The sequence below is a fragment of the Cyrtonyx montezumae genome, unplaced genomic scaffold (assembly GCF_038088225.1).
Source record: "Cyrtonyx montezumae isolate F1298 unplaced genomic scaffold, pur_monq_1.0 scaffold_13, whole genome shotgun sequence".
NCBI classification, from domain to species: Eukaryota; Metazoa; Chordata; class Aves; order Galliformes; family Odontophoridae; genus Cyrtonyx; species Cyrtonyx montezumae.
Genome location: NW_027071859.1, coordinates 23875831 through 23894343, shown reverse-complemented (window position 1 = coordinate 23894343; position 18513 = coordinate 23875831). Strand labels below are relative to the sequence as shown.

General features: G+C 36.2%; 1 protein-coding gene across 1 annotated transcript; it reads left to right on the top strand.

The window, feature by feature from the left end:
* Nucleotides 1-1022: 1022 nt before the first annotated feature.
* Nucleotides 1023-8724, top strand: LOC136045262 (uncharacterized). The gene is given in 3 exon segments (XM_065731093.1): nucleotides 1023-1106; nucleotides 7590-8354; nucleotides 8356-8724. Coding segments are annotated over 3 exon segments (1218 nt in total).
* The last annotated feature ends 9789 nt before the right edge of the window (nucleotides 8725-18513 follow it).

The window sequence follows — 18513 nt, the reverse complement described above, 5'->3', positions numbered from 1 at the left end:
AGAATAAAGTAGTTTGTGAACAAAGTCTCTTGCAGCTGGAGTTGCATGCTAACTCTTTCTGAATAGTTTATGAAGCGTATGTTCTGTCATTTGAACCTGACCTGTTAAAGTGAATGCAGTAGGCTATGTGATGGTTACATTGAGTTTATTCTGTCTCACTGTTTCAGGGCACTGGACAGCTTAAGCAGCAGATCTGCTGGGAAGTGCTCAGGTAAGCTCTGCCACATCTCAGGGTTTTTTCCTATTTCATGTTTTATCTGTGCATTTCTATGTACCTATGCATGGAAACATGTTGAGCTCAAGTTTTAAATCAAATTTAAATTTCCAGCAGCACAACATTTCATGTAGCAGCACGATGGTATGATGGTAATGAAAGCATTTGCTTCTGTAAGGTATAAGGTCTTTCAGTCAAATGGAAGTCTTGTACTCAAGTATTTTGATGGTGAATATTAACGTAGTATGCCTTGCAACTGCTTCTCCTAAAAGCAAGAAATCATGTTCATCAAAAATGTATTTAGATTTTGGTAACGAATTAGTCACGTGATGTACAGAAATACAGTACTGGCTTACTTGTTGCTTCTCCAAATATTTATAATTATTTTGTATGACAGAAATAGCTGTAGATATATTTATTCTTTTACTAAGAAGTGATTATTTCTTTGTTACACTTTAGAATGGTGGATGCCATTGTAGCCATATCATGCCAGGACCTGAATCAAGGCAAAATTTGCTGTATTTCTTTGTTACAAATATCAAACGATAAAGATATATTTTTTTTATAACCTTGTCACACATGAACTTCAGATTTTATGTAAGACTTTCAATTGAGGACAAATGTCACTGTCAGAAACACACAAAAAAAGGCTGCTTGGATATTACTTCATCCAGTCTGACTTCACCCAGAAGTGTCCACCTAATCATAACAAAAAAACAGACATTTTCTTACTCTCACATGATTGTAAATCTAGGTAAGAGTTAATAGCCAAAACAGATGCAGTGCACTAAATATACAAACTAAACGCATGTATTACTCTGATGTCCTTTTCCATGTTTTGGGTCTGGCTGATGTAACATTTTCAGCTACCAAGAGTATTCAATGGTTACTTGTAAGTGCAGGTTGTATTGTCTAGCAAGATACTTTTTCCTCTCCAGTGTGCTACCTTAAGACCTTGGTAAGCCAGTTTGATTAATTGGAGTACAGCTGCTTCACAGGCCAAGGTGATGTGACTGCATGCTACAGTTGCTTCAGTTTGAGTGTGCCACTACAGTAAAACACTTCCACTTACTCACTTCTCCAAGAGTTATACAAATGTGCCTCAGTCATCATATGTTATCCATTACAAATGCGGTTTCATACTGTTATAACTAATGATAGATTATTATATGCCACAGATTTTCCTGCATTTCAGGAAGAACTCACGTGCTTTACTAGAATGTGTAATTACACAACACTCTGAGCTGCCATACCTAATGTAACTGAGATCCAAGGATAAATGCATAAAATGAATTTCAACTTGTGCACCAAATTTTTGTATGAGAGTGAGTAGTGAAAGTTCCTTGGGGGTGGACTACAACAGAGGCTGCTTTACCCAGGGCACTGTACTTCAGCACTACTGTCTCAAATGTCCACTTTTACCATTATTTGTATAGATAGAAAAAATTGCAGAATATGTGAGTAAAATGATGCATTGTAAACTATTATTTTACAAGACCAGTCAGGAAAAAAAAAAAAAAAAAAGGCAAAAAACTAAAAACAAGGAGAAAAGTCAGTGAAAGCAGCTACTTATGCAAATATTTATTCTATTGATTTTCAGGAAATTAGCATGAAAAATTATCCATGATTGCATGTGCTGTTCTGTGCCAAATGCATAGTATATTTCACGTCAATTCTGGGAGAAAGTTTAGAGCTAATCAATTATGTCATCATAATAAAATGTCCAATTTGTGAGAGAGTAACAAGGGCTTCTGGTTATTCTAATTAACAGTCATCTACGGATCTTCCATAGAAAGCTCCACCAATTCAGACATAATTCTGAGGTCCTGAAAACTTACAGACATCAGAAGACACAGAAGTTTACTTCTGATACAGTTAATTCCAAGACACTAATCACCCTTATCTATGGGGTCTTTTTGTTGTTGTTTTTGAGTGTGGTTTTTTTTTTATGAATTCTGATACTGAATTGTTTTCTTCGTAATAGGAAGAAAAATTAGCATTCAGTATCAAAACCATGTTCTAAAAAACCCTGTATTTTTTTGTACAGGTTGATCCCATCTACAGAACAGTTTGGTCTTTAAAATAAATGAATGCATTATAATTCTCAGTACTTAAAACAGTAAAATACATTATTCTACAAAATTATACTAAAATGTTCATTATTGTATTTCTTCACAGTCATTCATTTAATAGTTTCCTTTAAAATATTCATTTCATTGTTTTCTTTTTAAAATGGACCCATCTAGTGATTTTTAAATGCCATTCTTTTAAGGAATAATAGATGATATATGCGCTCCCAGGTAATAATACTTATTGTCCTAAAGAAGTTGGCTATTGCATTTTAAATGCATGGCATGCACATTCCAAAAAATGCTATGTGCCAATTTTCAAATTCTTGATTTCTGGAGTCTCGTTCTAGAGTTGACAGTCTGCATTGATGAAATGATGAACAGATAGTGGGGTGAAAGGCTTAGTGATAGTATTTGTCACTTCAAATGTCATACTGTCACAGCTTCACTTGCCACTTTTCATCTATATAGTGCCAATTTTCAGCACTATATAGAAGCAGAGTCAGAAGAAAGCACTGAGTGAGTAAGAGCATTGTCATTTGCTGGAGCTGATCCTACAGTGGTGCATCAAAAGGGACAGGCTCCTGGAAAAGTGACCAATCTTGAAATTTGCACTCCTGGACTGCTTTGTATAGTGGACTTGTTGCATGTATTCAAGAGCCATTCTAACCAAAAGATTTACATATGCTAGAATAGTAACCTTTATCAGAAAAATGTTGCACCATGGATCTGGTTTGGTTTTTTTCTACCGTGAAGCTCGTCTTACATTGTTTGAAAAAAACTGGTCAGCAAGCACTACAGGTTTGCAGAGTTTATGTCTCCCTGCTGACAGCAGTGGTAATGAAGAGAACTGTATCTCCACACCCTGCAACTAGAGATTCTGGTTGCAGCCAGGACTGAACTGAGCTTCTGGAATTTATTGAAGTAACCAGGTTACCATTAAAATTAGTGTAATGAACATACATGAGTGCACTGTGTAAAAGACTTGATATTTTATCACAAGAATATCATGAAAAGGAAGAATATTGGCCAATTAGGAAGGGAACACTTAGAAGGTTTTCTTATCGTATTGAATTAACTGGCAGAAGGGCTAAGTGAGGTTACCAACACTGAACGTCATTGTTTTCCATACAACCTACTCAGTGCATTTCCTTTCTTTTGTGGAAAAAAAAGTTGTTTTTTGTTTTTTGGGTTTTTTTTTTTTTTTCAAAATATGGCCCGAAATCTTTTATAATTCTGTTGAACTTCAGTTAATGACTTGAGAATGGACGAAGATGAAGAGATTTGGGGAAAAGATCATATGAGTCCTAACATAGAATAGCTTAATTAGAATAGCTTCATCTTGTATGACAAAGAACCCTATATCAGAATATACATATTTATATTGTTCAGAGTGGCATAGTTCATCTGTAGATGCATTTAGTCAAGGTAGGAACAAAAATAATAATAATTTTATTACTAGATTACAAAAAAATAATTTGTTGTTTACAAAAATGTCAAAGACTGGCTAAAAGTAAAAATGTATCTAGAGAATGTAGACTATATTAGCATCCATTTCAAGTAATCCTCTTTTGTCAGCATATTAACCAAAGTACGGAAGGAACCTAAAATAATAATCACAGCAAAAACAGAACAATATTTGAATGCTAAGCAGAAAAATAAATCTAGCATATTCTGAAGTTTTCTATTGTACTAAAATTATATATGCATTTTGTGACTTTCATGCAGTTACTAGAACCCTGGTTCTAATTAAGTCCTAGTTAAAAAAAAATGGTATCTCATATTACCTGTCTTACTATATTGTTCTATAGAGTTAGAAAAGGTACATAGGTAACTTTCTCAGCCTAATTACTGTTTCAAAGGCAGTCAGCATCTGCCACTCAGTTACCTTTTTTTCAGTCATTAGTACTGCTCATTGAGACCTGACTGAATGCCCTTAAAAACCACTAAGGTTTGTTGTTGTTGTTTGGTTTTTTGTTTGTTTGCTTTGTTTTATTTCAGTAGGAAAGATGCTAACATTCATTTAGAGACATTAAGGAAAATGATTCCCCCAAACAGATTTTCTGATCTATGTGGTTGTTAGACAAGTGGTGAGCTTTGCTCAGGAATATGTTGATATCTTTCACTGAAGACATGTTGTAGGTATGCAGTATATTTCTTCAAAACCAATGGAATCTACAGTTGAACTTTGGTTCCCAGTACAATTACAGGAAATATTTTCAGGCATTTTGTGATCTCTGGTTGATTAAGCCATTTATTATTCTATAACTCAGTAGAACATTTTAAGATCAGTATGAATCTAAGTAACACAAATCTGAAACAAAGTTTTCATTCTCAATTGGAAGCAATCTCCAGTAACCTTAGCATAATGAAAGGAAATTTCTTAATTTCTGCTGAAAGTGTCATTTTCATGGGTTGTTTGTTTTAATGGGCTTTTGTTCGTTTGTGACATTCACACATTAAAAGGAAAAAGAAAGAAAGAAGTTGTATAGTTGATTCTGCAATTCCTGTGTATTCCCATGGAAGCTGTCAAGTTACAAAATGGAAATGATGAAAACTTTCTGATATTTTTTAGCAACATTTATTTGAATGAAAAAATAGGATAATGGAAATGCTTCAGTGGTCTAATAGGAGGAGAATTAATTTGAAAACGTTTCTTTTTTCTCCTTATTGCTTCTGTACACTTCTAATTTAATTGAGGTATAGTTTCTTCTTATATAATGTTTAATATGTTGTTGCTATAAAGAGTGAGAATACCTGATTATATTTTGTCTAGGGCTGTTCTTGTCATACTGGATGCATTAGCTGGGTGACATGACTTAACTCACTCAGCACCTTTGCTATACATTCTTGCATTACAGTAACTCCACAGTGCTTCCACCAAGTCAGCAACAAACTTCTGAGCTGCTTGTTTATCACATTCTGAGTTTCTCTTCTTTCCTTCTGCAGAGTAAATAGAACAATATTTAACATGTTTTGCATCTTTTTTTTTCTTTTTGCATTTGTTGTAACTACGTGATCTTTAATGTCCCTTGCAACCCAAGACATTCTGTGATTTTCTACGCTTACTCATTACTCCATATTCATTGCTCAGCTAGTAACTCATTTTATTTCTTGAACTTTACAACAGCCCTATAGAGCCATTTGAAAAATTCAGTGGAAAAGACTTTTACAGGCAGCTTCTGTATTTTTCCTTCTTTCCTTCTTTTCCATCCTGTTCTTCCCAGAACATAATTGTTCATATACAGACTTGAGCTGAAAAGGTAATTAAGGGCATTCTCATTCAAATGAAATGTCACTATTTTCTGATAATATATGACTTCGGTTTAATATCATCACAGCATTAAAACCTATTGGCTTTTTTTTTTCTTTATTCTGTATGGTATTTTGAATATTATGCAAGTTTTTAATATATATGTTAGAATTTATGAGGCTGAGAAAAATGCTCTATTAGGATAGACTCCAGTTAAGCAAAGTAGCTTTTTGACAGCAAATTCAATCCTGCTGATCTTATTCAGGTTATACTTGCTAAAAATCAATGATGATATCACAAAATGTAATATGAAGTTATTAATTTGATCTGCAGTTAATTTTTTATAATTTAATTATGTTCAAACAGAAGACATATCTGTTAAAGATTGAATTGAGTTATTCCAATCACTGCCTTGCTTAGCAGGTGATGTGAAATAGCCTTAACCCAGGAAGAGCACTTCAAGATATTGCACCTTTTCACACTGCTGAGAAGCCTATGACCTGGTAGACTTTTGCCCTCTTTGTTTTCTTGCTTGTAATTGTAGCTGCCACTGTGAAATAGTGATTGCTGTTCTCTGTCAGAGACACTTGCCCTTGGTGGCCCTTTCATTCCCAAGCAGGTGGATGCAGCTTTACAAGAGCCTTCACTGTATAGTCCAGGCTAAAAATGCTGCACAGGGAGAATTGAAGTGTTACAGTACCACCAGCAAGATGAATTTTTTATTGGCACCAGCAGTAGTTTTATCATGTATAAGGAAAATACTGAAAGATATTTGCCTGGCTTTCTCATTGATTCCAAATCTCAAACTGGAAACTAAGTTAATATATTTATGGTAGCTACCTTTTTATTTTTATAGTGTAAGAACTGGCAAATAACTTTCTGAAGGAGGCACAAGGCTTTTCGTTATATGGTTTTTAATTATAGTGTTGCTTAACTTTTTGCAGATATAAGCCAAAACAGACTCTGCACTAGATTATAGAGCCCTGTGGACTATGTTCTTTAGGGACTCCAGTACTCATGTGAAAGAAAGGAAGGACGACATCTATGATTGTAACACCAACAATACTGCATAGCTCTTACAAAGATTGAATAGCACCTACAGAACTGGAAGAAACTGCTGCAAAGAACTCAAAATACTTGCTGAAGGAAGCAAGCATTTCAATCTCTGCCTTGGTAGTGGAGAGTTAGATACACAGTGAAGCTGATTTGGTTTAAGTCACTCAGCAGGTCAAAGATATAATAAAATGTAATTGGCAAAACAACAGATGAGGGCAGATGTACCAGGGAATTAAACACAGGATGTATTCTGAGCAGCCATTTGTTTTGAGACCTGAACTCTCACCTTTGGTGGAGATATATCACTAGAATCTCACTCAGATTTTCTGAACGAAGTAGCTAATCAAGTGTGTGCATGCTGCGCACTTACAAACATGCCATACTTAAATTGAAGAAGCTTGTTACTATCCTTTTTTGTCATTATAGCTGTACTTTGCTATATCTGCATTACCTGTTGCCATGGTAAGTTGTTGATGTTTTCTGTTTGATGAACAAGAGATATGTATCATAAAACCAATAAGGGCTTGAGTCTTCTGATAATGTCCAATGCCTTCAACATTGCATTGAGAACAATAGGAATCAACCCTACAAATTATTAATCTTTATAATGCAAGCAATTCTAGAAATAGCAGTAGTTCTATTTTAGACCACTTTTTGGATAATTTTGAGCAAATTGGGTATATTTGCCTATTTTAAAAGTTCTCTTAACTAACTTGATCGAGGTAAGAGAGCTTACTGTCCAATGTATAGTCAACCAAAAATAACTGTAGGAATATAATGAACTACTATATATATGTATAAATAGATATTTTATATATGACATCATTTTCATACCAGGTTTTTCATATGGATTCATTTAGATGACTCATTCACAGCTCTCACTGATAAAACATAGATTTAGAGTATACAGTTTTAATCAGTCATACATCTTTTTGTCTCAGGATGAAGGACTGGAATAATGCTGAAAGGGGTGGAGGGAATGTACCTCCTTTAACAGTCACATAATGTTTGGGTCACATGGGCGAATCTTACAGGTCAAACAGATTTCTGTCTTAGCCTTTAGACTGCTACGTCTCCCTTTCACACTTGTTTGGTGGGCTTACCAAGTTATCAGGTAGAGGAGTTTAAGGGTTATACGGTGAACCACATGGGGTGTATAAACAAAATGGACACAGCTGCTCAGGCTGCATGTCTGATTTGGTCATTGAATCGCACTCTCCTGTGGAATCCTCAGGAATTGGATATTTTAGGGTCCCAGATGATCAGAAATGGATCAGAAGGCAGCACACATACGTGTGTTGTTTTTGGATCCACATGCCGCAAAGAAGGTGACATGACTACTTGTTACAGTTGGGATGGGAATTTTAATGGGAATAGTGGGGCAGAAGCAGAGCTACGGGAATTTATAATGAGGTGGGATATTCCCCACCCCTATGTCAATGAGTCATGGTCAGTGGTTAGCCCGGTGAATAGGGAAAGTTTTTCAATAAGTGGTCCTTATAGTGGGTTCATGCAAAACATGACCCGTTATTTCCGTGGAGATTGGTCCGATTGGTGTCAGAGACAAAAGGAGGTGAGGTGGTCAGAGGGATACCCTAACGGGACCAATTATAGATGCAGCAGCAATTGTACAGCCCCAAGGAACCACTATGCATACAGATTTACCTTTCAAGTAGGAAGTGGAGAGAAATTGTGGAATTACAAAACAGACAAGGTACTGCCTCCAGGAGTATTTTTATTTTGTGGGGATAGAGCCTGGCAAGGGGATCCCAAAAAGCCCCCTCAGTGGCCCATGTTATTTAGGGAAACTAACAATGCTCGCTCCAAATCACACTGGTTGGCTTAGTGCACCTCATAGTTTACAATCCAATAGACATAGTCGTGACATAAGTCTTGATTCTGGGTGTAATGATGAAGTTAAACTATGGAGCGTTACAGTGTGTATCTTTGCTTCGATCTTTGTACTCAGTGTCTCAGCAGCAGCAGCTTTAACCCAAATAGAAAGGCTGGCATGTTGGTCTGCAAAACAGGCCAATATGACAACGCTCATGTTAAACACTATGCTTGAAGATATAACAGCATCTGTCATGCACTGTTACAGAACAGAGCGGCTATTGACTTCTTGCTTTTAGCTCAAGGACATGGATGTGAGGATGTCGAAGGAATGTGTTGCTTTAACCTCAGTGATCATAGTGTGTCAATTCACAAACGGCCACATTGGATGCAAGAACACACACAGAAGATAAAAGAGGAGAGTGATCCCTTTGAGAATTGGTTGAATGGATTGTTTGGGAGAATAGGCTCGTGGTTAAGACAATTACTCAAAATTTCTGTAGCAGAACTTGTAATCCTTTTCTGTGTTCTGATATGCCTCCCATGCTTTGTAGGAGGCTTGCAAAATTGTCTGCAACAATGGAATGATGGGATGGACTCTTGACCAACTGATAGATTACCGTAGGTGGCGCGAGAGATTATAGAAAGGCGCAGAAGCTCCACTTGGGCTCTGTATCACGCACTGAACACGTGGATGCAGTGTACAAATGGAGAAACCCTGCAGATTTCAAAGCAGTGGAACTGGGAGAGAGTCTAAGATGGGTGAGAAAAGGAAGGTATACATCAGTCTCTTCCCCTCTGGCAATTTGCCAGTTCTTAAGGGTTAACTAGTTGTAGTACGTTTGTTTTTGGAGTTACTGCTTAATGCTTGTAAACATACTATATAATCGGCAGTATACAGGAATATGACATACCGCTTTATGTAGGATCCATGTAATAGTAGGCTAGTTAGTTGCTAGGATAAGAATTTTAGGCAGGTGGCGTTCGCACTGTTACGGGCAAGACTTCACCGAGCATGGGGGGGGGGGGGGGGAGTTGTTGTATTAGGAGTTAGAGGAGCATTAACGAGATGTGACACGTTAGGACCTCCCCTGCTCTGTTATATGCTATGTAGGGTATGACGTATGTTAATGGGGCATAGACGAAGCATATAGAAGGGTATATAAGTCAGAGTTTGCAGCTAATAAATGCCATTTAATGCAGCAGATGCCTCTAGATCAGTTAAATGGAAACAACGGCATCTAAAGAAGTTAACAGTGTATTGAATAGCGAGTTTTACCTACTTAATACTTTCCATTAGAGAAAAGTATCTCCAAGTTCATTGAAGGTTTTACAGTTTCAAAGTTGTGTGTTCCTGCAATTAGTAACAGGAATTTAGTTTGGGGGGGAATAGAAGGTCCAAAATTACTTTTACAGCCTTTATGAAAATGTTAGGAAATGGAGGACAGTCATGAGATATCTGGAAAGTTACCATTTGCCAACTCAACTTCATCTATTTCCTAAAAGATGTACTAAAGTATCTCTGTTACCCTAACCCACTGATTGGAATTCATTCTATTCTTATGAGAAGTTGCTTTAGTGTGCCAGCTAGGGAGCTATGAAGCACAATCAACTGGCTTCAAGTACCTAGATTTGCTCATTATAGGCACCTAGGGTAACTGTATATTCAGTGGAGTAATCTTTGCTTACAGAAAAGAAATCAGAGTACTTAACAGTCTTTACATGCACCTAATTTGATTCATTGGGTAGATGAAAAAAACAATGTATCTGAAAAATGCCTCCTTATTCCATCTAAATATTCAAATTATGTCTAGATCCACTGATTTTATTAGGAACTGGCTTTAGGTGGTATCTCAAAGACCTGCATGTATTAATATTATCAAAAAATTAAACACAAACCAAAACTTTCTTATGGACTTCAATTCTCCTTGAATTAGTTTACTCAAGATGAATATAGTTAATGCTCTGCAGTAGCTGCATAAAGACAGTGTCAATGGGGAGAAAAAATATTGAAGGCAGCACTTCACAAATTTGTTGTGTTGTAAAAAGAAGTTATATGAGAAAGGTGAGATAGAATTATACCATGTAATTTCCATATAAAATCACATACACTGAAAACTAGAAAAGCCAGCATTTAGTTTATTCCTTGTCCTCACTTTTGCTCTACTGTGCACATTTGTTCATTTAGTCACCCTAAGCAGATGATTCTATGCTCTTCCATCCTACTTGTGATTCTTGTAGGGCACAGAAAATGTGTCAGAACTGTATAGCAAATTAAGGTAATTTTTGCTATTGCTCTATCATAGAATTGTACAGAATGGCTTGGGTTGGAAGGAACCTTAACGATCACCTAGTTCCAACTCCTTTGATGCACTACCTAGATCAGGTTGATCAGGGATCCATCGTGGCCTTAAACACCTTCAGCAATTGTGTCATATCACTAACCTTCAGGGATCGTGTCCTAGCACTCTATAGCTTTGTAAAAAGTTGATTTTGCTCCTGTTTATAAGTTCCCTCTAAATACTGCAAGGCCACAGTGAGGTCTCCCCTCAGCCTTTTCATTTCCAAGCCCAGTTTTCTCAACTTGTCTTCATAGGAGAAATGCTCCAGCCTTCAGATAATCTTTGTGGCACTCCTTTTGACCATCTCCAACATCTCTGTATCTTTCCTCAGCTGGCAGCCCCATTCCTGGAAACAGTACTCCGGATGGGACTTAACAAGGGCAGAGGAGGGGGACAGTCACCTCCCTCTCTCTGCTGGCCACCTCTTTTTCCATGCAGACCAGGATATTGTTGGTTTTCCAGGCCACAAACACACACTGCCATCTCATGTTAAGTTTTTCATCTACCGGAACCCTCCCAAGTCCTTTTCCATACATATACATATCTGGTATTTCTCCAACCCAAATGCAAAACCTTGCTCTTGGCCTTGTTGTATGTCACTTGGCTAACATAGGCCCTCCTTTTAGGTTTGTCCAGACCTCTTTGGATGGCATCCCTTCCTTCTGTTCTGTCAATTGTGCCACTCAACTCCATGTCATCAGCAGACTTGCTGAGAGTATGCTCAATCCCATCATCTGTGTCGTTGATGAAGATGTTGAAGAGTACTGGTCACAAGATGGACCCAAAGGAGATACCACTTGTTGCTGGCCTTTATCTGTACATAGAGCCATTGACCATATCCCTCTGGCTGCAACCTTCCAACCGATTTCTTATTCACCAAACAGTCCACCCTTCAAACTCATATCTCTCCAATTTAGAGATAAAAATGTGGTGTGGCACAATGTCAAAAATCAGTCTTCTAGCTTGCAGTATTTTGGAAGACAGTATCTTTCTAGAACTGTCCATCATCCAGTCTAACCTCTTGTTACAGAGATGTTGTGTGAATCTACATAAGTAGTTTAAGATAGATTTTAATGTGACAAATTCTTTGTTCTTCATTGAGTATGTGTCTGACTTTGTCTTTATTTTCAGAATTTTGGAGCACTTAGGGAAATACTATACTTTTTGAATGGTGCTCAAGGGACTGAGTGTGTTCAGCGTCTTTTGAAATAAGTCAGCAACATCTGAAACACTGAGCCTGAGACTGGGAGTCTCTCAAAGCCCTGAATAATGAATTATGAACCCACCATTTGTCAGCGCGCAGACTCACAGTGATATTCCAGCCTATCAGGTGAGTTGTGGTATTTCTCTGTATGTTTTAGACTATGTTAGAATTGAGATAATTTAGCTTGAAACTGAGGTAATTCTGTGTGAAATAAAAGATTATTTTAAACTTGTTCACCTTAGGTGTGCTATTGGAAGAAAGCTCATGTATAGATGCGTATAAGGAAGAATATTTTAATAATACATTTGAATTCTTGTTCTGTCTTTCTGTGGTAAAGAAAGTCTATATTTAGTCACCTTTCTCACAGAAATAACATAAAAATAAGCAAAATATATATTAATATGGTATGGTGAACACAAAAGAAGCTTTTAAAAATGCCAAGTATTCCAAAAATCATCTCTTGATAGAAGTTAACTCACTGAGATAGTAACATTAAAAATACTTTGCTGATTATGAGATGTTGGTGAGTTTTTTTTCTTTGTTCTGTTCTCCATTTATTTGTCTTGAAAAATGTTGGTAACTTCATGAACTATTTTGAACATACACTTATTAATGCTTTTAAGGTTCAATTACTGTGTCATTCTTACTACAAATGATGAACAATGAAAACCTGTAGGAAAGTGAATTCTTATTCCATATCACTAAAGTTTAAGATAGATAAAAATATTTGTTTCATCCTCCTGTCCTAAATGAATTAGGTCTTCTGTAGAAAAATACTGGAAAGCATCTTATTAAAGGGTATGTCCTCATGTTCATATCTAAAAAACCTAATATAACAATTTTTAAAATATATATCTAAATTTTCTTAATCTTCAATCTTTTGTGCTTATGAGCAAAGTTAATTTTACTTTTATTTTCATTGGTGAATTCAAAAAACATTGAGGTTCATCTCCCTCCATTACTTTCTTTGCATTTTCTGACAGTTTCAATTTTCATCCACTCCCCTTTCCATCATACCACGTTGTTTTCCATTTTATAGCCTCTTTGCACCACTTAATCATATTTTTCAGACAAGATATGAACACCATGTCCACATTTCCTACTTGTTACAACATCAGTGAGGCATTTTGTTGGAGGGACACCAGAAGCTTGTGCAGTGAGCAGTTACAGCACAGTGTCTATTTGTTGTGCAAAGCAAAGCAGATATTGAAGAGCTAAGCAAATAAAAGGCCTGGAAGGTTTTCGCTATTTCTAAGGACTTCTTGACCCTAAAATGTCTGCAGATGAACACAACGTATTTCAAACATTTTGATTCAATCAAAACTCGTTTTTTAATTATGAGCATCACTCTCAGTGTTACATTTGTTTTTCAGACAGATGGTATGAGTCAAATGTAAATGAAGAATTAGGTCTAATTTTTGATCTTGTATCCTCTTATTTTCTGTTCCAATTTCCAGAATTACTTCAAAATTTGGTCTAAACCATGCTACTTCACTCATACCTTGTAACTTAACTCATGAACTAATTTTTACTTTACCAAGTATGTTTTCTTTCCTATCTTTTCTATTTTTTCTATTTTTTTCAATATTAATGTTACCAGAAGCAAGGCATAGTGACCTTTGTCTTTTGTAAAGTGGATCCATAAGATATAGATATTCCTATCTGTATTTCTATTGGGATTTCACGTTTTGATGGTTGGATTATGAGTCAATGTGTATAGTAACATTTTGACAAAAAAAAAAAAACCAACAAAACAAAACATGAGAATATATGCTTTGTTATAGGAATTGATACAAAAACCCAATCAATTTGAACCTTTTTTTACAAATTCAGAGGTAGATTTTTGTACAATATTCTGTCATCACAAGGAATTGTTGATAGATGCTACTATACATAATAAAATATAATAGGAAAAAAAAAAGGAAAATCAGCATTATTTCTTTGGGACTTTTTTTTTTATTTTCCTTGTCATTTTAATGCATTTTCTTTAAAATAGCATGTAAGTGTTATATGAAAAATTATAGAGAACTGCAACAACACAAAAGTCTTAGAAATGATTCTACAAACTAACTGTCCCAGAGTTGTGCATCATATCTAAATTTCTCCTTGAGATTTCCTCTATACTCAATGCAGGAAAGACATTAATCTGTAAGGGACAGTTTAGCACACCTTTAAAGATGGGTAAAAAGAAAAAAAAGTAATAAATGGCACACCACTGTTGAGAAAAGGAGATTAGATTGATACCTTAGATTAAGTGGCCGGTTTGTAATAAGTGAATTGGGGGTAAATTAATCCCAAGTTTTATAGTTCAAATTTTAAGGAACAGAATTGTTAAATTGCAGTTGGGGGGGTTGATTTCATTATACGCTGCAGATTACATATATCATATTAACTGTATTTCTTTAATTAAATTGTGTACACAAGATCTGATATATATGCTTGTCCTTGGATCCTGAGTTAGAGATTGGGGTAAGCCTGTTCTGTTCCCAATGCTCTGCTGTGGAGCAAGAAGAAGAAGAGCACAGCTTCATGCACAAAAGGTTTACTGTTATAAAAGAGAGTGTTAAAGACATTCACTTCAAGCTCCCCACTCTCAGCATTCTATTAATGAAAATTGTCGTATTAAATTTTCCAGAATTTTTAACTTAACTTCTGTAAACTTTCTTTTTTTCTACTTTGGTAACTTTGTTCTTGAGTTGTTCATTAAATAATTGAGTTTTTTTAACGAGAAGTCAGTCCTGTTGACAACACTCTACACTTTTTTATAGATTAAAACCCCTTATCTCCCTTTCAGCGCTGAAGACATATCTTTGTTATCAAAATTGCTTAGTAGCCTGCAGCTTTCACTAGCCTCAGTTTCAGGATGTCAAAAAACAGGAGTCATCACTGTGACACAAAGATCCCAACGTCCTCACTCAAAACACCTTTTGAGCCCCTTGCATCTTTCTATAGTAAATACAGTGGAAATTAATATTACAGACTGTGAGACAGAAAGCTGGTGTTAAAGCCAGGAAGGTACTGAAGATATATGTATTACATTAATATTTCAGTAATAGCTTGAAGTGTAGCTAAAGTCTGCCTACTTTATTTTTCACAGAATCACAGAATTGTAGGGATTGGAAGGGGCCTCTAGAAATCATCTAGTCCAACTCCCTGCCAAAGCAGCTCCCTAGCCCAGGTTGCACAGGTAGGCATCCAGGTGGGTCCTGAACATCTCCAGAGAAGGAGACTCCGCCACCTCTCTGTGCAGCTGTGCCAGTGCTCCGTCACTGCACTGTGAAGGGTAACAGCATCTTTAATAACTGGGATATGTTGCTCTTCTCATGCAGTATAGTGATGATCTATGGAAATGGGTAGGCAAATAAGAGGATGAAATGGATAACTGCATTCATTTTTCTGAAGGTAGACAGAATGAAACGTGGAGAATATTCAGCTTGAAGCTAATAGATTTAAGACATGGTAGACTATATTAATAATAAATGTATCAAATTCCTTCTTAACAATAGGTCTTCCCGTTGAGTTCTTCAGCTACCTCTGTAACCACTCCATAGCATGTAAAATCCAGTACATGATCACTCTTTGTAACACTGATACAGGGGTAATAAATGCTTAGTTAGGATTCAATTTAGTCTGTCGGCTGTGCCTTGAATACTCCTTCCTTCCAAAGTCGAATGTAACTTTCAACATTTATTGGCCTGTCTACCTGACTCCACTCAACATTAGAATTAGGTTAAATATGTTCACCTTTACTATGTCTAGGATGACCAAACAAGAAGTTGTATCCTGACATGAAACAAGTTTTTATCACTGAGGTCCACAGCGCGCATCATCTGAAGTTACGTGTGTTAAAAAGACGTATTACTAGAACAATATCAGGAGATAAGTGTACCGAGCTTCCCAGGACATTTGAATTGCATTTCATGAAGTTATATGACTTTGAAAGATCAATTCAGTGATTTATACATGTGCCTGTGTTGGCTTTGCTCTTCCACAGCAAAAGCTGTTGAGAGTAATAATCAGAAAGTCTGTAGGATTCAGAGTTTTCCGTTAACTGTTGCATTGGCTTTCCATCTGGCTTTGAGATCAATTTACTGAGATTTCAGCATTTTGTCCTTCAGTAGACAGAAATGTTTTCATCTTATTCTTCCCTCTGGACCAGAGAGGAAGTGCAGTCTGAGTAGATATGAAGCAATTGCACAAGTCTAACAGCAACACAGGCAGCATTATTCAAAAATATTGCTATTGGATAAGAAAAAAAAGTAAAGTAATAACACATGAGAAATAAAAGTAACTCTGTCACCATCCTGAAATATTCCTAAATGTTCAGTAGCACCGTAAGAGTGACTTGTGTTCGCTACAAATAATAAAACTGTTGCATTAAACTAATCAAATTCAGATCTGTTCAACTGCATAATTTCAGTGAAGAGGTGCTTATGAAACACAAAATGAACTTCAAAATGGAAGGCTCATTGCTTCGTAATCAAAAGCATTCAGCTTTAAACATCAGCCAGTTAGGTGATAAGTTCATTTCTCACCTGCTCTCTTGGAGAGAATTTGCCAAAAAGGCTTGACAGACTTCACAAAGCTTTTTTGCCCACTTATGAATCTCATTTTGATCTACTAAAACTATTGGGAGGGTAAATAACAGCAGTTCTATCAAAATATTTTTACAGGAATCTAGTAGGGTTTGTGGTGTGAAATATTATATGGATCCTGAAAAGAAACTTCCACCACCCACCAGATCTAGTTCTTTCTTGCCTAACTGTCGGGCTTCTTTGGGGGACTGAGGAGTATCAGTGATTAATTGCCTGGGTGTCAGAGAAGTACGGGCATGCAATACATCATTAAAAGCTGGAGATCAGGTAGGCTGAATTAAAATGGGAAGCTCTGAATGAATATATTATTGCTATAAACAATTAACAGCAGAAGTCAGAAATCATTGACTTTTGTAAATTAGAACAATGGCAGCTCTTTGAAAACATATTTATAGTGGTTTTACATTGCTCTCTACAGGCTATATGCAAAAGGGAGAGACACAAATTAATATGCACTAAGGCAGTAACAGAGAAACCTGTCTTTGAACTCTTCTTTCCTTTTAATCAGCATGAGTTCTGCTAAATAGGAGAAAGAATTATGAGTAGGTGGAGAGCATTTAGGTTACTGAGGGTAAATCACTCTCAGGGGAATAACTTTGCAATTTGAGCAATGGAGTCTGACCTTTACATGACTTGAGATGAACAGGTCTTCTTGTTTTAACCCAGCATGAGCAGCAATTGCAAGGCCACTAACCTGAAGTCACACAACTGTCTTTTCCTACATGAAAGTCTCTTTTGGCAGTTATACCATTGTTCTGGATGAATTCTCTAATGCAAATTAATGTCTTCTATTTCACGGCCTCAGGTGTGGGATTCTGCTGGTATTTTAGTAATGTCTGATATCAATGGAAGTCCCATCAAGTTTCCAAGGCTCTTAAATTGCTGCTTGGAGTTTATTTGTCTTGTAACTCAGGTTATAAAAGTAGCACCATAAACATTAATTGAACAACCATTAAGCAGCATGGCTGTTTGTTTTGGGTTGATAGAGGACATAAAGCTTCATACCCTGTGGTGGAAAACAATTAGATCTGATGATGAACATGCTATTAAATAAACCATTACCAGACTTCCATCATTTTAACTTTAGAAAATAGCAACCAGCTGTGGCTGGATCATATGCAAGTGATAGAAAGTTGTATTTTAATTGTCATGTCATAGCCTGTTATAAATATTGTAGTTTTTAATGTTTTGTGCTAATGACAGTGACTAATAGTAGTCATTATCTTCATTCATTCTCATAAAAAAATTCTTCAAGAGAGGTTGATCATAGCCAGAATGCCATTTAAAATTAAACTGTGTTTTCCTAAAATAGAGAACATAAAGAACATTTAAATACCAAGAGGCTAGCCAGCTAATTTATTTTGTTTTGAGCATGTTTGACAACTACAGCTGTTGTTAACTGTGTCATGAGTTGAACTGATAGTTCTTTCAAAAATATTTTTGGCATACTACTGTGTAGGCATGTCACATCTTCATGTGCTCTCTGCAACATGGGATAAAAGGTGAACTTCACAGTGGGATGGATATCTGGGGCCAGAAAAAATTACACTGCTGCCCCTGTGCAACCTTAACATTAATAACATCAAATGTCTTCATCCATTTCTTATTTCAGTTATGCATTTTGCTTACTTGACAGGTACAGAGTACTTCATTATGTGCACGAACAGAAATGCTTAAATGGATGAAGCAGCTATTTATGTATGATAGGAGCTAAGTGGGACATTAAATTAATGCCAAACAAGTGAGTGCTCATTTTAGTTTTGTTATAAATGGCTGCAGCACAGCAGTAATGTGTTGACTCTCATAAGCTGACAAGTTCTATATTTCTTACAAAATTCCCTTAGAACTCAATGTGGAAAGACAACTTCACACTCTGCATGATGAAATTAGCAGCAGATGCATTAATAATTGAATAAGAATCCCTGGAGAGATACCATAGTTCAGCAG